Source organism: Labrus mixtus, chromosome 7 (assembly GCF_963584025.1).
Source record: "Labrus mixtus chromosome 7, fLabMix1.1, whole genome shotgun sequence".
Taxonomy (NCBI): Eukaryota; Metazoa; Chordata; class Actinopteri; order Labriformes; family Labridae; genus Labrus; species Labrus mixtus.
The window spans coordinates 10,129,780-10,155,759 of record NC_083618.1 but is presented as its reverse complement, the minus strand read 5'-3'; the positions used below and the strand labels follow the sequence as shown (position 1 = coordinate 10,155,759).

Sequence of the window (25,980 nt, the reverse complement as noted above, 5' to 3'; positions counted from 1 at the left end):
CTAAGTGCAACATCTACTGGACATACCGCTGTAAATCATATATTGTAACTTTTAGGATAAATACAGAAATTAAACTTTTTTTGGGTCTTCAAACCTAAATTAGTAATTTACGACAACTTTACAGAGGATTTCTTTGTGTCACCCATTTCAATTATAATGAGACTTAGTTGGGTATAATTAGTCGCTAAGGATATAAGCTAGTTGCCTAATGTGTCATCTGTTTGGCACTGAGTATAGGTCAACAGCTGGTTATCAGAGCTTTTTTGATTCAGGGATTCTCTAGCTTAATAAGCTAGAATTTGAGATTTACGAGGGACTTAAAACTCAAAGGGATGGATCAATATCTGGCAAGTGCAGTTTTTTTGTTGAGAGCAGGGTGACTTGAACTAATGAACAAATGAACTATACTCAGTAAGAAACAAGCAAGAGACCCCATAAGCTAAATAAATGATTTATTGTACAAAAGAAAAATGACAGTAAATAAACAACAAAGACAAAAAATAACAATTGAACAGTTATTCATATGCACAACCATTAAACTACAAAGTTGAGGTGATTTTATTAAACTACACAAAGAAAAGAGGAATGAAGGGGGGAAGTGAGTAAAACATTAGAAGCGGTGAACCTGTCCAAAACATCATAAACGTCAACATTTGGGTAGATATTTACATAGAGATTTCTCACTCTCATATATATATATGAAAACACTCTCACACATACCAGTATACAAACACTAAAAATTCAAAATGCAACTTCTTGACAAGCCATAAATGTGGGCACAGCTAAATATTTTTTTTTGACCACACATTACCAGAGCCGCTACCATCTGCCACTCTTTCAATAACTCAATCTGAACCTGAGAGCAAAGGGACCCTGTGGTTTACATCTACGCTTTTTGGGGGTGGTTTTGGTGGGGAAAGCAGTTTTATGGGTTAAATTTTTGCACAGATTAGTGGATGACAAATTTAACAAAAGCAAGGTTTTTAGGAGGCTTCAGTGAGGTAGACAGACTTTGAAATGCATTGAAATTAATATTAATAAATAAAAAATTTTACCAGTTGAATTATTTCCAACCACTGCCCCTAAATCAGCTTTTTCCTCCCTTTGAAATGTTCTAGCATTTTCCTGCAATCACAATAGTTACAGCACATGGCATGCCATCCTCTACTTTGGCGAACAATCCCTGGCTACTTCACCCATTCTTACATGGGTGCTTTCACTCAAAATACAAACACAAGGCAAAAACGTGTCCATTAAAGACAGTCAACACATTGTTATAGGTCAGAAGGACGTAGTCTCTCTAAAATGGTAAAAGGTTAAAGTTGGTGGATGGGCCATTTCCAGTTAAAGCATTCTATGTTCATTGATCCAGACACCTATAATACACATTACTTATCACCCAAAGTGGGCAAGGAGGCCTTTCAGGCCGCTGGTACAGTAAGTCTATAATCCAGATTGGAGAGCAGTGTGTGGGTGTATGGACAGGCCCCCGCTTCAGACAAAAGTCAGGAAAGCATGATGATATCAAAAAAGAAGTGATATCCTTTCTAGTTTATGGTTTATCACCAGAAGCTTGAATAGTTTTTTCCCCTACACTGTACAAGCTCTGTTGTGCTTAGTAAAACACAAACAACACTTAACCTCCTCACGCCATGAACGTCCCATAGTGCAAAATTTATTGTTGGTAAGGTAGAGTGCCCCAAAAAAGGTTTTTGTTCCCCTTTTTTAATATATACATAAATCATTTATATATAATGTCAGAAGACTCTCCCTTTATCCAACAGCATAGTGCTTTCGTTTACAACAAATGGATATCTTTGCTTTGACATCCAGGAGACAAAGACAGACTTCAAGCACGCTAATCTACTCAATATTTAAGCACTAACAATACTTTCACCATGATATCATTGTTACAGTTGAGGTGGAGGTGCATGGGGTCATTTAGAAAATGCAATTAAATAGGGTTTCTAATCTAAAGTCAGTGGTTGAGTAACATTCTCTTGTTTTTAAGGTGTTTTATTTCCAGGTGAAGAACTGCTAAAGGATTTTGCATTGTTATTTTCCTGACTGAAACTACTATATTGAAAAGGTGAACTGTGGTAACATGAGTGCAGAAGCTACTGCTCTTTCTTAATTTATGTGTATTTTTTAGTCAGATGTGAATGCTGCTGTAAAGATGAGTGTGCAGCAGTTTACTGTTAGCGTGTTTTCAGCTCAACCATTAACTAGGTTACAGAAGAGAGAAACCTTTAGCATACTTATATCTGGTGGTGCAACAGATCACAGATGATCCCCTACTGTTCGGATCGCATGTGGTCCATGGATCGATAGTACATTTATCATCCTGATATAAAACACATTTACAGCCACTAAATCCCTGTGCAGTGAAAAGTAAGCAGCGTGTAGGCCAATATTGGCAAATATGAAGACAATTCAGTGTTCTTTTTTATATTTTTACAAGAGCTTTGCACAAGCTTTCACACAGAGAAGGGTCATTAAGGGTTGATATTTAAGTCTGCATGGTAACTTTGTATCAAACAGTGCTTGGACTTTTCTCAGTTTACTCTCACAGTGTCTTCATTTATTCAGCCAAGCATCAGAGCATGGCTGTGCGTGACAACAAGCAGTAACTTAACGTTAGTAATGTTCTCCTGCAGCCTACTGTAATGTGTGGCTGTAAGTTAGCTGAACAAACTCTGTTAGACAGCGCCACGTTCAGTCCAAAAACTGAAGATAGAGTCCCTTAATGCATGCTCTCCATCCGTTGTTTCTTCTAACTCACACAGCATGTGTGCTGCAGAAGCAGCCAGTGCACTGATACACACACATCCACTAAATGAATTGTGTGTAAATGTTACTTATCAACATTGTCAAAGCTCATATATGAAAACATGTGTTTCTGAAGATAATAGCAAACTTGTTAATACACAAGGATTTCTGTTTTTTAAGTTTGTAATACTGATGTCCTTAGTTAGGTTGAAACAACTATTGGTATTTAAACGATGAAGTTTTATATTATAGACTCATTTTTTAAAAGCACTTTCTAAATAAAAAGGGAGTTCTGGTTTATCTGCCTGCTTGTTATATTATTATCGGGATCATAGCAATTTGTATATAGTGAAGAAAATTGAGGATGTAATGCATTGAGATGCATGGAAATTGCATTTTTATTTAATGTGTCAGAAGAAAAGAAGATCTGTGACACAAATCCGTGACCTAATCTGAACGGTGGGATTTGTGATCCGTTGCACCTCTACAATCACTCCTCTACATAGTTTTATTTGAGGGTATGAATTTTGCTCTCTGTTTGTAATACCATGCTCAGTCCAAGGACAGTGCTTTATGAACTCTGTTACATTGAATGCAAAACCTGAAGGTGGTAGAGCGTATTTTCCTTTGATATAGAGAAGAAAGGACCTTTGTCAGGTTTTTGTCATGTCTGCTCCTCCTCCTTTCCCAGGAGTGCATCTCCATTACAGTACTGTTGTAGACTGAGGTGTGCAAAATAAAACCTAAATCTGTATCATCTCGTTATGGAATGGCAGAAATAGCTTAATCTGTCCTCTTTCAGATAAATAATTAAAATAGTATTACTTCTTTTCTCCTTTTTCCTTTTTGAGTTCTACGAGACTACACATAAAAAAGATCAAAGTAACAGTGAAAGGTTTCGTGGATACTCGAGAATATCACACTGGGGTGTTATACATTAATAGAGGGTTTAGGTTTGGTTTTGGATCTTTCATCTCCTTACATCACTAAAGCACATCTCTAAACATCTGTAAACAACATTTTGGAATTATACTTAGGGTATATATAACCCTCCTCACATTAGCATGGACTTTGTTCCTTTTTTAAAGTGATGGATTGCAAAAATAATTCTTCAAATGCCCCCTTTAGAAACATTTTCTGGATCAGATCTCGTCCTTAAGTCAGTGTCTCCAAGAAATTCAGTATTTCAAACTCAACTTAGGATTGAAATAGTTTCGAAAATATTGTAAATGCTTCTGTCTCCTGTCATCTTATTCCACAGACCTGGACATTTCACAAAGATGCCATTAAAAAGAAAACAATATCTTTAAAATCCACGAAACTAAAACGCACTCGAAAACAGTTTTAGCTCATTTACTGTTTTCTGAAGCTGCTCCACAAGGACATCCTCTTTTTATCATTCAAAGTACTGATTTTCCATCACTCAGTCTGCTTTTGATTCCTGTTTCATTTATAGCTTCTTTTTTTTTTACAGTTAGAATCAATTCAATTACTGGAAAATGGAAATTCAGTGGGATGATTTTGTGGCTGAGCAAAAGTGAAATCTGGTGCAGAGGAGTGGGTTCTGGTGCCAGGGGTGGGCTCCTTAAGGGTTTTCGGTGGTTTTGATGCGATGGTGGCTATACACAAGTGTGTGTCTCCCCAGGACCTAAGAGCAGCCACATCTATCCACCACCATCCCTGGGATTTTGCCGTGAATTATCTGCTGCTTGTCATTGAAGTAAAGCATGTTAATCGGGGACATCTTGGTCGGGGTACAGCACGGTCCTGCGGAGCCTCGAGGGTTTGCATGCTGCACCAGGTGGGTGTGTGGATATTTCTGCATGAACATGTACTCGCACTGGCCCGAGCAGTAGTTGGCTTTGTAGCGTTTGGGTGCAATGATCCAGTCCCAGCCGAAAGCTTCAAAGTCCACAGTCAAGGGGTAGCGACAACAGCGGGACTCGGTGGAGTGCTCGTCACAGTCCAGGCCGAGGTTTCTCCGAGAACGTTTGGTCGTCTCAAGAACCTTCACTTCCAAGAACGGCTGCTAGAATCAGGGGGGGGAGGGCAGGACAAAGAGAAAGAGGTGGTTATAAGAGAACAACAACATGGCTGATACATCAGTCAAGGAAATGATTAGACAAGAAGTTAAACGTTTCTGCCAATTAATCCCCAAAGAAAACATCAATAGAACATGATATCCCAGCCCATTGTCACTCCCATTTTTACATACTGCAGCTTTTACAATGGTCCAACACCTCAAACAAGATGGTTTATTTAGTATCATCTGGACAGTGTCCTTATTTTAAGTTAATAACACTTTTTTGTAGGTAACATACCTTAGTTATGAATGTGTTTAAGAGAGTTTTGTGACAACATAACCTTCTTAGTAGTATATACTTTAAACCTAATCTTTGAACCCATTTGCTGTCGCCTGATGATGTCGCAATGATAGAGCGTCTGGGGGCAATTGCAATTCACTAATGTTCACACAACATGGACTATTTCCCTGCATTCAGACTAACCAAAATATTGTCACAGATATGACGTTTAACTCCTGCAGCTAATCAGTGAAAAGCATGTTCATTACAGTGCCACCTCTCATGCCTAATTGTCTGAAAAGAATAGTAGCTTAGAATAACTTCTGTTAACTGCCGATCATCCACAAACAGCAATGAAAATGGTTTGTTTTTAAAAATATATGATAAAGCATCATGATTAGGTGATAACAACAGCTACAGCCTTAAAGGGGACATATTATGAAAAATTCAATTTTACAGTGTTTTGAACATATATTTGGGTAACCTGAGTGTCTACCGACCCACAAAATGTGAAATAAATCCATCCAGTCCTTTGTTTGTGGTCTGCATAAGTCTTACAACACAGAGAAAAGTGCTCCTTTTCAAATTTGCTCAACTTGTGATGTCACAAGTTGGATTCTGGTAAAATAATCCCCTCCCCTCCCCTGGTATCTCCACCTATGGACTCCATCCCCAGCCTAGAACAAAACTTTTGCCCAGGTCTGCCATTCTTATTCTTATTCTTGCTACAGAGGAGTGATGTCTACCGGGAAAACTGGGGGACCCATTGCATTAAAGAGACACTTCCCCATCCTTCTCATCCTTCTCATTATCCAAGTAACCCCGACTTTCAATACGATACACCATGACAACCATATTTTCCAAAGGACTTTACACCTACTGGGAGCTAGGTGTAAGAATTAAGCTAAACAACAGCAACAACAGGAAACAGCTAACCTGGCTCTATCCAAAATTTAGAAATGATCCCACCTATACCTCAAAGCCAACTAATAAATGTGAAAAATAAAGCAATAATCCATGGCACACTGAAAATAAATTAACTATATTTTGAGAGCGAACAATGCGTTTCGCATGTAGCTTCCTCAGGTCCCCCAGCACCAACTAATAAACGTGTTGCGTTTTATTTTTTTATTTGGACACAAAATGAACACCTTCATGGTAACATTATGACCCTGGGAACTCACAGCTTCAATTATTTGATATGACAAAATATCGTGATAGCATGAAGGTCTAATTTTTATCAAAACTCTAGAGGGATATACCTCGAAGCGAGTTCAATATACCCACGCTTTCTGTGAGTAAGCTGGCTTGACAAAGCCTGAAGTTACAGCAAGAGATATGAGGTATCACAAAGGTGATTATCAACTGTTTCTCTTAACTCTCTTGACAAGAGCCTGAGCTCCTTTGCCTCTGTACACATGAAGTTGAAGCTTCTCCTGCACTAAAAGGACGGATCGCCTGCTGTTTGCTACTGTCAGACTGATATAGTGAGAAGAAAAGACGCTGAGATGAATACATTAAAGTTTTTGCATTAAAAATAAAAACACTGCTGCTACAGAGAAGGAGAAGGACACAGCAGAACAGTGTTGTGTTAATTTGTTGATTAATTAGTTGACTTCACTGTCTGACAAACTGACTTTGACTCATGTTTATATTTAATGTGACATCTACACAGTAGAACTATTAAATCTGAACAAAGTTACTCAGGATTTCAGCAGTATGACCAGTAACTGTAATTTTGTCTGTCAGACAAAGTTGAATGAATACTTGATGTTCCCTAAAAATAACATTTTAATAACCCTTTTTTTTTGTTAAACCAGCTGTGTTTAACTTTCCAAGTGTTAGAACGAAACTTAAAAACACACGTTTTTTAAGATGCTATGCCCTTATCTGCCTTTTAATGTGAAGTGCTGAAGTTAAAAACATGAATTTGACCTGAAATAAACAGGTACAATGAGAGCAGACAAACTGAAGTGGTGGATCATATTGGTTGTACTTGCTGAATGCACAGGCTCCATGATGTGATATTTACAGTATACGTATGTGTTACTGTAACACATGGATTGCTTCTGTGACATCACAACTGTAACACTACGATTCCAAGTGTTTCAATAAACATAGACCTTCATCTTAGGTCTTAGATCTATACTGGCAACGATACTGGCTGATACAGAAAGAATCGACGGAAGGCATTTAAAACCTATTGTCATGTATACGTTTGGCATAAAAAGAATAAAAACATAAATAAATGTGCATTTTTGTTAGTAAAACCTACTGAAAACGCAAGGCCTGAAACACAAAACTTTTGTGAGTTTTGACATGATATTTTGGATGTGAGCGCAAGGCTTTTCAAATTCTGTTGTTTTGAACCCGTTTTTGACACAGCAGACACTTGCTTTTTTTGTTTCTCTTAACATGGATACTGTCGTTTAGATATTTTGTATCTTTTAATTGAAAGACCACAAAGGTCCCAGCTAAAATATATATATACAGTATATATATATTAACTGCTTATGATTAAGAGCTGCTTATTTGATATTTCACTAAAACATATTGATGGATGGATAACTTTAAAGTACGAACATAATATGGATTGTGAGCATGGTTCCAAGAGAGTGACAGAAACTGGATTTTCCAAAGTCATGGCTCACTCTGTATTCTCAGCTTGATCTCTGACCCTGGAGGTCATCTTCAGCCTGCCATAACCTTGACCTTTGGGGGCAAAGCAAGCAGATCAAATATTTTACTCCATCATGTTTGTTTTACAAAGCCTTCCTCTCCCCACAGTGATTCCAGCTGGGCTAGAGCACAGTTTTTGTGACGCATTCAAAAGAGGAAATAAGCTGAAAGGCCGTTGGAAAGAGACCACGTCAACTCAGCCTTTAGGGCTTTTGTTGTAGAAAAAAAACGCAGAGGATCAGGAAGAAGCAGAGTTTTGTTCTGTCCATGCTTTTAGTGTTTTATTTATTTTGATACACTGGCCTGTTTTTTTATCTTTAATTTGTTTTCTTCAATGATAATATTGCACACTGCTGTGTGCTCAGAGGGCAGCAATTTATTGGCCAAGACACCAGAGCTGACCTGTGAAATGTGTTGTGAAGATCTGACCCAAATGACCACTTTGTAAATATTTAGTGTTGCTTAACCTCCCGAAGGACGTGCTTACATAATTCAACAAAGATGCTGTATGTAAGAGTCGTTCCCAGTGACTCTGGGACTTCTGATAAATGTCTGCTTTATCGTTTATCTAACCTATCAATAATATTTTTTTTAAATGCTGTGACGTTAAATGAGATGTATTGATAACTTTGGTGAAGGCTGGTTCAAACAAAGTCACTGTATTTATCTGGACCAAACCAAACATAGAATAAGTGACATGTTCAGAAAGATTGCTGACATGACAGACTTAAGTGTTTAAAATAAATGTGTGCGTTGGCTGGTTTACAAACAAAATATTTATTTTGTAAGTTTACTTTTTGTAATACCAATTGTTTGCAAATAAGTAACTCACTGACTATATTTACTGGCAAGGATTAACTCTTTTTGTTCCTTAAAGTCTTCAATAATCACTTGGAAAAGCATTTCTTAATGCTAAATATTTGACTTTTTTTAACATAAAGTATATCTTGAAGAATGGAATTCCAGCTTTCAAAAGCTCACCTCTTTTTCATGCTTGTAGGCTTCAAATCATGCCTTTATGTGTTCTATTGTGAAGTGACGTAACTTTGTGGTTCAGGCTGTGAGAATGGATGAAGCTTTGGAGACAGATGAAAGCATTTGTGGTTTAACACTTGTGTAGCTGCGAGCCGAGCTGACCCTGGCTTTTGGTATTTTGGTTTTTGGTCTTAGCTTTATGGTGATGCATTATCTGTCACTATTTATATGAACACTTCAGCATAGTATTTACAGATTTTTAGTATTCAATGCCATTTAGGAACAATGCAATCAGATTTTTTTTTTTGAGTGACTATTTGTTTAAGTGAAATTTAGTTCAGTTCTTAATAAAAATCCACATTTATCTTAAATTTTTTCATTATCATAATTTTGGCTGACCTACTTTTAAATATGAATTTGCATTTGCATAGATTTGATCTTTAATGAAAGTGCCCCCCCACCCCCCACCCTAACCCCTGCAACCCCCTTCCACCCCAGGGACAGGTCTGAGGGTCCTTACCAGCCCCTCCTCCCCAGGTCGCAGCGAGGTAACAGCCAGGTCATTGCCGCTCTCGTCGAAGGCGTTGATGTCGATTCCCCAGTTGGTGTGAGGCTGTTTGAACCAGTTCTGCAACACATGCTTAAAGTCAATACTCTGCCAGTGGCCCACCCGGGAGTTTAACTCGATCTTCAGAGAGCGGATGCGGATGTGGCGGCTGCCTTGCTCCGTGACGGGCTTCAACCGCAGGATCTGCAGGTAGACGGTAGAGGTCTGCTGCAGCGGCCGCAGGTACACCCACAGCTGGGCCTTCAGCACCTTGGTGAACATCAATTTAGGGCTGAACTTGAAGAAGCAACAGCTCGGCTTCCCGTTGACCTGCACCAGGGGCTCCGCTGTTGGAAAGAGAACAGTTACATTTATATTTGTTACTCAAAGGAAGAATACTGTATAATTGTCATTGAGATTATTATTGTCCAAATACATAAAGGCATAAATGTGGCTTTCACACCTCTAGAACCACAAGCAACCCTGAATCAGACTGCAGGCTTCAGAAATATGAACACAAATAAAAAAGAAAAACAAAATCCACCAATGAAACAGATCATGATTGATGTATTGTTATTAAGTACAAACTTTGCCCCTATAACTGAGAGGGATCCTCTCTATAGATCAAAGCGAGGACTTTAAAAGATAATCCATAAATATGCTCCCTAAGAACCACAGAATCGAAACCATTTCGCTTTGCAACTATTTTAAGTTGTCTATCAAACACATACTGTTTGACACAAAGTTCTTTCTCTTATATATACAAACAACAAATACTACTGTAAGAAGTAAGACAGCTATGAAGTTAGGTACAGTTGTTGAAAGTATGAACGCAAAACACACACACACACACACACACACACACACACACACACACACACACACACACACACACACACACACACACACGCACACACACACACACACACACACACACACACACACACACACACAGATCTTTGGGATTATTTTTTGCTTTGATTCAGCATCAAACATTTGAACATGGCCCTATACCGCTGGATAGTGTGATTTAACTAAGAAGGCCTTTGAAGGTGTTTTTTTTTTTTTTTTTTACAGAAATCATCCTGCCAGGGATTCCAACAGAAATTCACATCTTCTGATAACATGCTGCTATATTCTGATAAAAAGCTGCTGAATAAACCATGGAGGATTACACACATTTTGTGGCTCAGTGATGCTTATTTTCTAGATGCAAGTCCAAGTTGTATGTTCATGGTGAAAATGAATGAACCAAACAGAGTAATAAACATAGTTTTTTTTTACAACATTATATTTTAAAAAGAACAGTAGTTAAACTGACTCAGAGCATTGCTTGTTTTTTGTATTTCTGCTAAATGTAGCCACAGCTGAATGATGGCTGTTAGTTATCATATGTGCACACACGTCTTTCTATCAGGATAAATTTGTGATTACATCAAGGTTGGACAAACAGATACATTTGCATATTAAAATAAGGATCAGTAATGGTGGCCAGTGGCCAGATGGTAACCTTAGATCCCCCTGGGTCAACCATAATGAAATGGTCTTACCTCTGCATTACAACTTGCAACATTAAAAAAATCTGAAGTTTTTTTGGTGGCTCCCCCTTGATGGAAAATAGATTTTGGGTGTAGATTAAGGGTTGTTTCAAATAAACACAAGGTGTTCCTTAAAACACTCAGATTTATTCCTGCCATGATTTTTGGCTGTGCTGTTTCTGTGATTTGCGCCACATGTCAAATCTGCACATGGTTCATTTACATAGACCTCCCTCTTATATAATGACATCCATCCATTGCATTCATACATTCATTTCCATCTAAAGTGTTCATTTATTAAGGGAAATTTATTCTGCATCTATCTGGCATAATAATGCGAGACCCAGTACAATAGAATATCTAATCTACCCATTTTCTCGCAGCAAATTTGACATGATTGTAGCAAATAAACTGTCGTTTTCTGTCATTTATCTTATGAAGAGGATGATTGTTGTTTCTCCTCTATAAAAAGGCAGATAAAAAAGTGTAGGATGCACCTGTCAATCATTCCTAAATCTGGGGTTGCTCAGGCAACCTCAAAATGCTTCCTGGGTCAAAAGGTTATTTTGCACCTCAGCCTAGTTAAGAAATGGGATCAGGGGTCAAAACTGTCAGCCCCTTTACATCTCAGGGGTGCTGGGGAGGGGCTGCCCTTATAGCCAGATTGAGTTTGAAGGTCAAGGTCGATCCTATGGCCATGGTAATATGTCTTTCTTCACAACATGCCTTTTTTATAAGCAGATAATCATTTCAAATCTCAGCCACACAACAGCTACCGTTTGTTTTGGTTTTGATTAGGGAGGAGATTCTCCAGCCAATCGTGTTTTGTTTATCAAAACTCCATTGACCAGAAGAACACACTGCAACGGGCTGTTTTTCTTCCTTTTTTTCTTTTTACACCAAACAAGTGTTGTAATTTAATTATGGTCATGGCTAGAGGGATATGAATTCACCGAGGTACAGATGGACTATCCATTAGAAGAGTCCAGGGTGAACATTGAATAAGGGCCAAACTAGGGACAGACGTGGTCCTTCAGCCTGTATTTCCAGGCCCAGTCATTAGCGAGTGTAAATTATATAGTGTCTCACGCTGGACAAACAATATGTCAATGTTCCTTTTGGTGGGTTGCTGAGGTCACAGCAATTAACGTGGGTAGTGTTGTGTTTGCTCATCAGCACAAAACTGGGAAAGAATGATTCTGCAGTTTGCTTCGGGTTTACTTGTGATAACTACTTTTTGTTGTGTCCTGCAGATGGAGGACACACACCAGCTCTTCCTTTGCAGTCTTTTTGTTATCACTTTGTTTGAGTTCTTGGGAAAACAAACAAAACAATTAAAAGAAAAAACAACAGCAGAGCTTAAATTGGTTCAGTTTCTAGGCAAGAGTTTTTTTTTCTTGAGGAGTAATCTGAGAAGCAGAGGCAGTTCTGGACCACGTTTATTAGACACACATGCACAACATATGAGCTGCGTCATGTTAAACAATGACTGCATTGATAGGTGAAATCAATTTGTGCCTTTATAGATCCTGTAAGTGCCTGCACCTTAATTACAGCCCCCATCTTGGCAAAGTGCTCTGTGTAAAAAGGGCAAAGCTAGCTTGTAAAGATCAAAAACCCAATGGGACATTTAATCCTTCTAACTTCGTGAGCAAAGTATGCTCACAGTTTTTACTGCAAGACTTGTTTTTATGGTTTAATTTCCTGGACAATTTGCACAGTTATATTTCAGTTAAGTGTTTCAATCCTACACACAATTCTGATTTTGCATCAGCACCACCTACTGGAGCAATAACATGTCTCTGCTCGACCAAACAGATGATGAAGTAAGAAAGTAGATCCTTGATAGTAAAGTCTTCCTTTTATAAAAAAAAAAAGAAGTCAAACCAAGGTAAAACCCTTAGCTGTACAGACAGAGGCTGTGTTTTTCCAAAGGAAACAGGCTTGTTTGCTTTCCCTCCTCATGTTTCTAGCCTACTTCATTATTACAGCAGCTTATTTCCCTGTGGTATAATTGCAGCATATGCAGCACATGAATTTTACTGCCAGCGCACAGCAGGCTTGCAGGTGAGCCTATCAAACATCTGGTGGACTCCCTGGGTACCTGTGTCCCATAGTTAGCCCAGAGTTTCCTGTATGTGTAGGTGCGAGGAGAACTATAGAATATAATGGTTTATTCACACTGCCATCTGTCCATTTTAATATGACCGTAGCCTGTTTAAAAGTTTAATGCTCTTAATAACCGAATGCAGAAATGTTACTGAAGGGTGAAGGACAATGAGCTCCTTAAACTATTGAAAACAGATGGAGAGGGGGAGTTAAGGTGTAGTTATGCAATGAATAGTTAACATGTGTTACCTGTGAGGGTGCTTTAATGTAAGCAATATGGTACAAACTGAAGAACCTTCGATTTCCACAAGAAGTGTAGACATAGAATTTGAAGAAAAGGCTTTGACTCTTTTTGTAAAAAAAACTATGATTGCTGTGCTGTTGATACTCACGCTGCCAGCTTTAGCAATGAATAACAAAGTTCCTATCCAGATTTTTTTAAGATCCAAACATATAGTATCAATTGGATAAAATACATAACAAAGCTTACAAGAACATTTTTACAATATGCTTCTGACGGTAAAAAAAATAAATCACACTACGTTCTCCACTTCTTAAGCCAAACTCTTGTAAACATGGTTCTCCCAATCAGGTGAAAATCCTGCAGCTAAAGTATGATTGAGAGAGAAATGGTCACTTATTGTTAATGTCCAAATGTATCATAGTATAAACCCAGATACGAGTTGCATTTGCATATATATCTATATTTTCTTTACTTAATGGGAAATGCAAATGTGCCATTTTGTGGTTAGTATGTGTTTGGGATCCTTCATGTTGAATAAATGTGACTCTAGGGTATCCCCATGCACCTTGGCATATTAATCATCGTGACACGTTCACGACCCTTCTAATAAGACAGGGGCCACAGTGCACCCCCTCAAACATCCCATCCCACCCCAGCCCCGCTCCCTCTTTGTCTCTCGGCCAGTCCCAAGGGACAGGAGAAGGGTGGTGGGGGAGGCCTGGCTCGAGCTGGGATGGAGGAGGAGGAGGGGGTGTGTGTGTGAAGTTAGACCCCCTCATTCAGAAGCCCTCCCCTGGGACTAGGCAGGCACAAGACTCCTATTAGGACTGAGCACAGTAGCCCCCCAGGAGCAACAAAAGACATCTCCTAATGCTCCCTGTTCTAGCTCGGTGAACACATGGAAACATGCAACCACACGTAAACACACAACATCCATGAGCTCAGAACTGAAAGTCTTCAGCCAACACACTCACAGCTCATTCTTCTCAGTGTTCGGGTTGTATGCGTTTGTAAAACAAGAGGGAAGTCTTCGGGACTTCTCCAGCAGCCCAGAGTATGAAAAGAGCGAGCATGCACTGAACTGCAATAAGGTGGACAGCTGGACAGCAGGAAGCATGCTGGGGTCTCACTGCTTGTGTTTGTGTGCATCCACACATGCAAGACGTTAATGTCAGGGGACAATGTGATGCTGTGTTTTCAGAAGTCAGAACCCAAATTAAGTATCTCTTCAAATATATCTGAACTCAGTATTACTAGATTCTTTTGTAATTTAAAATCAAAAGTGTAATACTCTTATTTTGTACCCATTAGATTAAATCAACTAATCATAATGATCATATACCTGTTATACTTGTAAAAGCAAGATAAATTAAAGTTTACCAAAGCTTTTTGGAAGAGAAGTAGTCAGAAGCAACAAAACAAGATGAAGATCAGGCTGGACATGCATCACTTGCACAGCCCAAAAATATGGCCTATTGAATATTCAGTTATTGGAAACTATTTGTATTTCTAAGTCTGAGGCATAATAAAAAATAGTGCTGCATCTTGACTGTTCATTTTTGTTTACCTGATTGTGTATGGCATTCAACTTAGCAGTGAACCTCTTGTGAGATTTCAGAAAATGCAGAAGCCCTGAGGCCAAGAGACATCTGCAGGGACTTGGCAGAGTGTTAAAGGAAGTAAAATGAAGTAAGAAAAACAACACTTGAAAAGTGATTGATTATTTAAATGGTCTGCAATTCAATAATTATTACTTTGATGATATACGCTGAGAGCTCATGCAGTTGTAACATAAATCTTGAATCTGATTATCAGGCTGACCAGCTGACAGCTATGGTTTCAACAACAATTTAGGTCTTTTACTAATTGCATCCTTACTAATTGTCTATTTAATAAATACATGAACCCAAAATATAAACCCCTATAGGAACATTTCTAAAATACTAAATTATTTAGTTAAGTTTATTTTGGACATAATAAAAAAAAGAGAGAAGAAAAGAAAACTTCAAAAAAGGAGACAGAAAAAAAGTGAAAAAAAAGCAACATGTACAAACAATGAACGACATCATACAAAAGAAGCTCTTAAATACTTTCTTTGTCAATTTACATGTGGGATTGATTGAGTGGGAAGAAGTATAGGGAAGAAGTATAAACTTATGAAAGAAACTTGGACAAAGTTTGGTTTAGTGCATGTGTTGTTCAACACCACTCAGTTAGACAAATATCTGTTTTTTCTACAAACTTATCAATGAATAAACCTCCTCTTAACTATCACATACCAAAAGTAACCAGTACATCACAACTTGCTGAGTAGAAGAAGAAGGAGCATTACATTGTTTGCTTGAATAGTGCAAAAACAATTGTCTTTTTGCCCACAGTTAGTTTTTTCAGGATGTCTTTTAAATTATTGGATAAATAAAACAAACCTTTGATGCCTTTAAATGCTTCTGTGTTCAGCCATGAGCATGAGAGTCAACATTACTGCATGGCAATCGACATTCTCAAGACACACTTTTGACTTTCAAATGTGGTAAACCTCCTCGAATGTCATCTTTCTGTGTATGAGAAGTAAATACATAGTTATTGTAGTCATACATAGTGTTTCTTTGTGATCTAAACAGCTGTATCTGTCTTCTATTTCCCTATCATTATACCTTCTATTTTCCTGAATTACTATGACCGCTCGATAGCTAGCTTAATTGTTAGCCTCTGTGACTCTAGACACCAACAACAACATTGATTTGGTGTCCATGTTATCATTGCCTAGCAAAACTGCCTTTGTCGAGAAATAACCACTGTAGAGCCAAGCATATTGTACAACAACTTCCCATATCTCAACAACCATTTTATTATGCAGGTACACATACGACCATGTGATACTGCCCAGATATCACTTTGATTACTCTCTATCCTTCTTGAATCATAGGCTACATAGCATGCAGGAATCTCTGGTAGCAGTTTGACTACCATTCTACCAACAACCATTATAACTTCCGGGATGCAGAAGACCGTTCACTTTGTCTCTAAAAGCAGGTTCAAATGAATGACCTCAATTTGATGTATTTAAAACCCATTTCATGGACATCTAGTGATGTACAGACTCCGTAATCAATCCCAAAATGAGTTGTGAAAACTGAATCCAGTCTCTAGATGTCGTATCAGCATACACTTTCCTTCACACAGATAATGACCAGTGATTCGCTTCATTACCTTAAATGCTCATAAAATGTGACATATGTCTCTCTCTTTGATCACACAGAGAAAAAAAAAACCCTGAAGCCCCTGAAACCATTCAGAATCTCAGCCAAAAGTTTTCACTGAAGATAAAGTTTGTGTGAGCACATTGTTCCAACTCTACCTCCAGGAAGCTTTTCAGCATAACTGAGTCCTTGTTCTTGATTAGAATCTCGAAGCAGCATAAAAAATATCTATAGTTCTCTCCGTGAGCGTCTCTGCATCCATCTGTGTTGTATATTATATTAATCAAGCTTTCCCCCAAAGAAATAATGTTGACTATGCATTTTTATCACTTCCATAATTAACTTCCTGGGCTGATGTGGGTACAGCAGGCAGATATACAACCACAGGTGATAAATACAGCAAGAAGATGCTCTCCTATGCGGCATAGAGGAGGCTTATTAAATTTTAATGCAGATAGTCGTGAGGTAATCCACTGTTAATTGTGCTTCTTTCCGACACAGTGGCTCTCTCCTGGGATCCGGCATTATGCCCATGCAGCATTTCCTTTGCCTAAATGCCTCTTAGATTTAATGGACTCCTCCATAAACTGATCCTCGGCAGCTCCTCACACACGACCACACAGAGCCTGAATGCATCCATCAACAATAATCCCCTCAATGATCTCCATTTTATCTTCTCACTCCTCCTCCTTCTCACTCATGTCACTACACAGGGCTTAATTACTGGTGTGAAGTAATTATTTCCTTTATTAGTGAAACGTAACATCTGTTTCAGGCCTTTTTAATTGTACCTATAAAACCCTTCCATGATTTCTGTCCCTTTAGGATATGAACAAGCTGCTTGTTGCTCCCTGCGGGCTCACTCCCTTCATCCCCTCCACCCCCTCCATATCTGCAGCCTGAGCCACCATGTACCCAACTCCATCACACTCTTTGAAAAAAAAAAGAAGAGTAACGAGGAGGATCAAAACAAATAATCATTTTTTTAAGACACTAAAATATGACTGCAAGCCATGCCTCCCTATTGACATTAATGCAGTCTTGTATTTGCAGTGTTGTATTTTTGGCAAAGCATGCATTTAATTCCAAAGCATCATATTCCCAAATAAGAGAAGAACAGAGCAACAACTGCAGGGACCGGTGAATGGGAGCGTGGGAACAGGGGAAGGAGTGAGATTCCTGAGGTCCTGGGGAAATTTTGTCCCAGTATTAATAGACTTGGTCCCTTTGAAATTTTATTAGCCATAAAGTTGACAGTACGTTGTGCATTTTCGACAGACCTTTCTTTCTTACATTTTTACTCCTTTTTAAACAAACCAGTCGTGCCCCATGGCGTCCAAACAAATCAACACCAAAGTTTACCTTTCCCTTAACTGATGCAGGCAACTACACAGGGAGAGCAGGTGTCATCGTCAAACTGAGACCTCCATGGAATAAATAAATCTATAAAAACCTCACATAGTCATCAACTTCCAGCAAACACTAGCCACTGAGCTGAAGACAGTCCAACTTCTGCTTCTCTGTCCTTTTAGCGCTCTCCCTCTTAATTTTTATGGTTCCTGCAGCTTCAGGAAATGACCCTTTTATAGGGTCAACACTATAAAAGCCTTGTTTTTTTGTGGGAGTGGTTGTTGGATGAGTGTGTGTGAGCGTGTGTGTGTTGTGGGGGATAAGTGTTCAAGTTACTACCGGTCCGTCTTTGCTGTCAAAGAAAGAGACCCGATGAGGTTAATAGTCTCCCCTTCCAATATATCACATAGCTGTGAACTCTGTGACCCTTTTTGTCAATAGGAGAACTTTTTTCTGGAGTGTGTGTGACTGTGTGTGACTGTGTGTGTGCCATCATCCTCAAGTGTCTACACAAGTGTGCACATGTGGAATTCTTTTGTAGACTGTATACATGTGTGTGTATTTTTATGTACTAAAGAGTTGTGTTAGCCCCTGCTTTAACTGAATGTGTTTCACCATTACAGGATCACATATCAATAGCTTCATTGAACTTCCAAATCTTAACTCACTCATTCATAATTGACAGGATGAAACAATGGTATAAACAGTTCGTAAGGGATTTGTAAGGGATGAAAGTTTGGAGAATAGCTGAGTGGCCTTGAGAAAGGATTCAAGTTTGATTCCGTTTAAGTCTAAAGCTGAGTTTCCACTTCTCAGGCCGTGTTTTTCTTGCAGATAGCCACTAATTCTGCATTGTTTTGGACACACCGCTTTGTGTGTTTACCTGAATAAATTTTAACCTTGAATAAAGGCTTGAAGGGAGGGTGAGTAAGTGCTGCTCTCTGTTGTAGTCTCTGTTATTGGAAAATCTCTAAAGTACTTAAATGTCACTGAAAATAAGCTCATTCAAAGGACAAGATGGTTATAAATACCAAAACTTTGGACACAAAACCTACCTAGACCACAGTCAACAGAGGTGCTACTTTTTTATCTTTTTACCGTTGACATGTTCTGGAAGAAACTGTTTTCAGTATCAGATATTGCTGGATTACATAATCAAACAGATGAATAGTCTGCATCAAAACATAAACAGAGACACAGAGAGAAGGAAAGGAGGTCTGTGATGGCAGAGGAAGGTCTGCTCTAAATATCTTGGACAGGTGACAAATGGGAAAATAGTGGGGGCAAATCCTCACCCCATCTTGGCAAAACAATCTAAGGTCCAAAAAACACACTTAGCACATACACTTACAAACATGAACTAAACAATACACTCACAGTTTAACTTATACGTTAATGCAACTAGATTTATTGATAAAATCTCATTCAGAAAGCTTCACTACCAAATGACCCTGATAAACTGCGCCAAACTGACTCATATTTTAATGCCTGAACAGCGAGCGGAGCAGTTACCTTCACAACACATGGCATTGTGGGAGATGCTTTAGTGCCGCACTCTGATATAAATAGCTGTACTTTTCCATGAAATTTCATAGTAATTAGAGACCAGGAAGCATGGACCCTCTCAACCCCCACTGCGGCACCCACGTACCTTGAGTGAATACTAAGAAGCAACTCTGGCACAGGTCCAGTTCAGTATGTACTGTGTGAACCCACATGGCCCATCAAAGGCAGTGTGCACCATCGTGAAAAGGGTGATCGGGTTCGAGGTGCGCAGGGAATAGTGTTTGAAGTCCTCCTTCTATCACAGACAGAAAAAAGGGACTTTTAATCCTGTGGGATCACCAAGGCGCCACAGGCAAAAAAGAGATGTACTCATTCTCTCAACTCTTCTATGAGTACTGGAGAAAAAGATGATGAAGGAGAGGAGAGAAGAGGGGGCTAACGAGTGGGGATGGAGGGAGAGAGTGAGAGTGGGAACGAGCAGATGATAAAAATCTGCAGCTGACGTAGGCAGAGGAGGCAAACACAAGGAGGAGGAAGTGCTGTAACATGACAGACAGTGTACAGTGGAAATGTCAGTCATTAGCTCCTCTGAGGTTCGTACAAATAATAAGCTAACATCAGGCATAATTGCTTTTTCTAGCTTTAGGAGGTATCAAATCACTTTGCATGCTGTGAATATGTATCTCAGTGGTTGTGTCCATGCATGGGAATCAAAAGGTTATTGTTGATTTCCCTTTTAATGTTTTCTGTGAATATAGACAATATCGTGCCTGTATTTAAGAAGAAATAATATTATCTAAGATTGATCGGCACATAAGAGAAATGCCAGTGAGGTATTACAGAAAACCTGTTAATGGAAACCTGTTCAGTCCATGTTTGTAGTTTTGTTCAAGGAATAAAGGTCGACACAGAGGGAGGCAGAGACTGGTACAGTCGATTATGAAAGAAAAGATCAGGAAATAATTTAAAGCATCAACATGGTTATTTAGTGCAACAGTTTCTAAACATAACTACCACATAAAGTGAATGTTTTACCGCCACACCTCTTTACTTCTCCTACAACAACATACGACATCAGCTGTGCATCATTCTCCTTCAGAATAAACTGAACTCAATGCTCCCACAGGGGAAAAAAAAACACAGAACACCGTTCTCAGAGGAAGCTGTTCACATAAATATGAAACTTTTCAAGTGGAAATAAAAAAAAACTTAAATGGAGTGGTGAAGAAGAAAGAATGAAGGTAAATGAAAATGAATCTTGGTTTTCTATCATTTCAGGTCAGGTGATAGGACAGGTGAAGAATGAAGTGTAAATCATGTTTATAATCACTTTTTTATAAACGTTTTGCTGTGGAGATGATGGATGGATGGATGGATAGATAGATAGATAGATAGATAGATAGATAGATAGATAGATAGATAGATGGATAGATAGATAGATAGATAGATAGATAGATGGATAGATATAGAGATCGATAGATAGATAGAAAGGTAGATAGATAGATAGATAGATAGATAGATAGGTAGATAGATATTATAATAAAGAATGAATGCTGTCAGTCTCCTGCACACAGGCTTATCTTTGTTCCCTCATGGGGAAAACTGATTATTTGGAGTGTGTTTTATCTGCCTTGTGCAGAATATATTACGTGTGTAAATGTTGTTGAACCCCGCGATTCGCGAGGAGAAGGTCACACACTCCCCTCGACCCTAAGTGATTCGGGGTCTTTGTGTAACTCGTGGTGGAAAAAAAACGAGCTGCGCCCATAAACTTCGCATTTAAAAGGCAAGTGCGGCCGAGGGGGCCGCTGCATGAGGGGAACAATAGCAGCTTTTTGGACACACTTTTTCTCACTGCGTTGAACAGCAGGGAAACCGGTAAAGGCTCCTATAAAAGAGCGATAGAGCACAGCTGCTGGGGTTGAACAGTAATTTTGTAAAATGTCTCTGAGGGGGCCTGCCTGTGGTTTAGGCCTATCAACGGATTTATGAGGAACTAGGATATAAGATGGAGCAAATTGTTGGGGACAATAATCAGAGAAAGAATAACAACACAATGCAGGGCCTTCAAGCAAAAAAAATAAAATAAAAATGATACAAATCTAAAAAAAACAAAAAACTAAAGTGATGCAGCTGCATTAGCATTAATAATGCACATTGGTATTCGAATTCATTAACTTTCTGTCAAACACACAAAATCATCTGAAAGACGGAAAGTTTGACAGCAGGTGGACTGGGCAGTTCAGCAGCAACCCTCCCTCATCATCATCATCATCATCATCATGAAAACAAAAGTTCATCAGGCCATATTGAAGCTGTCTTTCCCAGTGACGAGCCTCTTTGAGCAGCTGATCATTGATTTACCAGCTTAACGCGTTATCCCTTGCCTATTTTGACAGCCGCAGGTGACCACACTCATCTGTGTAATATTATCAGTCCGCTTCAGACGCACACTGTGGACCCCCGATCTCAATGTAAATACTAGGTTAAGTCACTGACCATGCACGCAGTAAAGGCCTGTGTCACTCGAACCTCTCTACTCAAGCAATTACGCGCATGACGCATTTGGAGCCAATATTGTTGGGTTGTAAAAACTATTACTCACGCTCAGAGGCCATGGTGATCACGGACTCCGTGGTGGCGTGGTACTCATCCTCCTCCATGAACTCATCCTGGGACGACGCGTCCCCTTGGAAGTCGTGATGGTCCAGCAGCTGCTGGAGCGGAGGCGCCTTGGGGAGCAGCTGATTGACCACCTCCCGGCTGATGTTGGGCGCTTGCTTCAGACGCAACTTGCTCAGGATCTGTGACTTTATGGTCTCCAGCCTCAGCACTTTGCTCTGCTCCCTCCAAACGCAGGCAGAGCACTCGTGGGAACCGGCGTCCTCGTCCAGCAGGGACAGCCCGGCATCCGTGGGTGTCTCGCTGGGAGAGGGCAGCAGCAGATTGGGCTCATCGCTCCCCGACTGTCCCAGAGACACGAGCACCATCAAGCACAATAAGAAGTTGTACCTCGGCATTACGGCGCGTGGAAAACAGGCAATGCAACTTTTTTGTTTCTTTTGCCTCTCTCTGTTTTCGCTTTATCCTGTTATATCCCCTCTCTCGGATATGCTTCGCTTCTTGAGTTATCCTACAAAAGGTACGCAATCATTGACATGCATCTAATCCAATACGATCACCCCGTTTTTGCCTTGTTGCAGAAGTAGATTTTGCAATAAATTTTCAAAAAGAAAAAGTAGGTCCCAGTGTGTCTCGGTGCAGGCTGTTTTTGACTGAAGGTTAACAAATTATCTGTGTGTAGCATGCATAGTCCGATCACATGTAATATAATGGTTGCTTTGGGGGTTCTTCTGTACAATTTAGTCCATAGAGGTGTGTGAGTGTTCAGAAGTGTCACTGAAAAATGTGCAAGTGCGGTCAAAAAGGGGCTCTTTATATATCTCAGCTGCCCGGTGTCGTAATCCGTCTCCATTGGCTAAGATTGCAACAAAAGGCTTTTAGGTCTGTCACCAAGTCAAAAGGGACAGAGCGGAGGGAGGGTGCGCGCGCTGTTATGAGAGTATAATTGTTTTTACAGTGCACAAGCAATGTCTCATATCACATGAAGCCTAATTAGGTTACTATGATGATGACATACAGTAGCTACGACTCTGCGCATATTTTATGACTCCTTTATTATGTATCTATTATTAAGTAGAAAAAGCTTTTAAGATTGCTATCGAGTTCCCTACATCATTTCAAAAATAAAAAAAACACATCTTAAATATATCTGTGATACGTTTTTAGCAATAAAGCCACTTAATAGTGTTCATATAAAGCTACCACATGGTTACATGTGGATTATAGAAGTTGCAGAAGTATCTGTGTGAACCAGTAACATATATACTGACCTTTTCTTGACAGTACATGGCTAAAAAAGAACACGTGGTTTAATAGAGCCTTCATACAATTGTATTAATGTGAAATTAGTTTTAGACTATATCCTGAAAGATTTATTAAAGTCATGCAGCTGAAGCACCTCTCCATACTCTGATTTTATGTATACAAACCCTTTTAATCAGTTTGAATGCTTATAGGCCAAACTTCATTGTACTAAATGCAGCATAACCTTAGGACAACATTATGCATTTGAAGTTGTGTCTTTATGAATTACCAATTTTGTTGACTTTTGTTGAAACGTTTCATCACTGAGCCCACATTAAGGCAGACTGTGATTTGATTAAAGAATATATAGCCAAACTAACAACCATGAACAGACACTGTTTTGATTGCTGTGAGTGTGTTCAATTAAATGTGTGATGTCCATGGTACAGATATGTACATGAACACATTGTACTTTATAGATAAATTAGTTTTCTACTCTCAGTAATCTCTCAGGCGTAATTGACTCACCAGTGTACTCTGCTGGAGGAAAACACAGCTGCAGCTGCTGAACACAACAGTTACTAGATTTAATGTGTTAATACATCATTCACTCCTTATTGCAGCATGTCCTTGTAAAACCAGGCCACCTGGGTTGAATAGTTTAGGTATAAAACAGCATGAAATCTGTTGTTCAAATACTTCATTAAATAAAAGTATATGAGGATTATGCATCAGTGAATCTGAAATGAATTCTACTTATTGTTTTATTTTCATGTCATCAGGTGTAGTTCCACAGAAGTTAACGTCTTGTTGTTGCTTCTGTTTCTCACACTTCCTTACTTTTGTTCTCTTGTCAACAATAATTGTCAGCATCAGCTCTAGTATATTTATTCTCTAAACCACAAGACACCATGTTTAAGCTACAACAATCAAGGTTCTCATCACTGCTGTATACTCCAAGAGCAAACCAACAAGAGAGATATCCTTTCCTGCTAAGTGTTTGTAGGCTTTTTCAATTTATATGCAGATGAAAAGGAAACATTTACTGACCAACAAAACCGCTCAAATAAACTACATCCAAGAAAATCAGAATCATCATCCTTACAGTATGTCTGTCCTTTTGAATATAAAGCTAGAACCAGTCAAAAGTAAGCTTATTAGACTTGATACAGCATCTAGTGCTGTTCAAATAACAAAAGCAACCAGCTCCTTTAAAATGTAATAATTATAATATATAATAAATAATATAACAATAATAAAATGACATCTTGTTTTTCTTCAGTTATACAATTGTGTAGGTTTTACTAGCTTCAGGTGCTTGCAGAAGTTTTTTTTATCATGACTTACAGCCACGGCCTCTTATGTCTGTCTTTATGCTAAGCTAACCAGTTATTATTGAGCAATACGTTTGTATTTAATATGCCAAGCGGCATCAATCTTTTCATATACAGTAAGTCTTAGTACTCTTCCTTATCGTTTAACAGTCGCAGTTGAGAGAACTTGATCCATACTATTAAAATACATGCTCATATTTAATACTGTTTTTGTTTTTGCACTGTTATCCACCAATACAGTTTGTAGAGCAAATAAATAAATTGTTCTATTTACATGCTTTGTGTGACATGCTTTATTAACCCTACATTAAACTGTGTCAGACCATATCATCCTGATGTCTGTCTCGTTGATGCACACAATAAACTGGTCAAAATTTGCAAGGGGTCTGTATAAATGCTCTGTTTGAAGTCAGATTTGTATTGACTTATCTGTGGAACAGAACTTGGCCCTTTCTGTATGATATAAGTATGATTTACAAACAGGGAAACACCTATTTACATTGTCTTCATCATCTTCTTCCCAGAGAGGAAAGTCACATTTTGAGTTGAGTTGAAGGCTTCAGGAATTGGTGGACATTTTTACCTTGATATCAACATTGTGTTGGTGAGTTGTGATCTTGCCACGATTCAGTGGTCCACCTGTTTGAGATGTGATGAGGCTGCTATTGAAGAAGGAGAATAATGTAGGGTCAGGCTCCAGGCTTTATATTATATAGATTCAACTCTACTAACTTGACTCTGGACTGCCTCAGTCAAAGTGATTTTCCTCTGAAGACATGTTGACATGTTCAATAGAAAAATCATAGATGTAAATGATAACACTTATAATGGCTAAGTCCCATTTAGCTGCCTCAGTTTCAGGCTGGCTCCCTGTCTCACTATCAGGACTTCTTGAGATAGTACCCAATCCCCATTAATATTATTATTAACACCTGTGTATTTCATAATGTCAGCTTTAAAAAAGGCCTATAAGACAGGAGGCAAAGTGAACAGTATAGGCCTACGTTCACATATTAAAATTCATTAATAAATTGAATTTAAAAGTGAAGTTAGGATTAGGTTTAAGTAGGCTACATTTAGGGACATATATATCTGCAACATATTGTTTTTACTAAATGTTATACCAATTAACTTTAAAATGTGTGGTAGGCTATATGTAACTTGCCTAGTGAACCAGCTAAACAGTCTGATAGCCTAAAATTAGTTTAAATGAAAAACAAAAAATTTGCCTCTCAGAGGAAGTTGACTACAAGTAGAGAAAATAAAACAATAGAAATACTCAAGTCAAATAAAATGGCCTTAAAATTGCCCTAAATCACAGGACATGAAGCCTACAGTATGTTTTACTTTCCATCACTGTAAAATAAACAAGCCATCAAGCTCACCTGAAAACACCTGGTTGGTCTTGTCGTCTCCTACGAGTTCTAGTTTCAGGGCCAGGGACTTAATGTGCGCCATTTAAACGTTAAAACAAAGTAGAAATATTTCATATTAAACCCGGCACACTCTCAGAAATGACTCGCGTCCCGTGGCTGATCTTTAACTCCTCTGTAAGAGTG

General features: G+C 38.8%; 1 protein-coding gene across 2 annotated transcripts; it reads right to left on the bottom strand.

Annotated features, from left to right (window-relative positions):
- Positions 1-435: 435 nt before the first annotated feature.
- On the bottom strand, positions 436-22,671 carry LOC132977843 (growth/differentiation factor 11-like). 2 transcript variants are annotated; one of them, XM_061042730.1, is made up of 3 exons: positions 21,826-22,671; positions 9,247-9,620; positions 436-4,798 (listed from the first exon to the last, which is right to left on the bottom strand). In XM_061042730.1, the coding sequence occupies exons 1-3, from the start codon at positions 22,238-22,240 to the stop codon at positions 4,418-4,420; spliced, it is 1,170 nt and encodes a 389-aa protein (XP_060898713.1). In that variant the 5' UTR covers positions 22,241-22,671; the 3' UTR covers positions 436-4,417. The 2 variants fall into 2 exon arrangements, with proteins under 2 accessions (XP_060898713.1, XP_060898714.1); XM_061042731.1 differs by having other exon boundaries at positions 436-4,795; positions 21,826-22,670.
- Between the last annotated feature and the right edge of the window lie 3,309 nt (positions 22,672-25,980).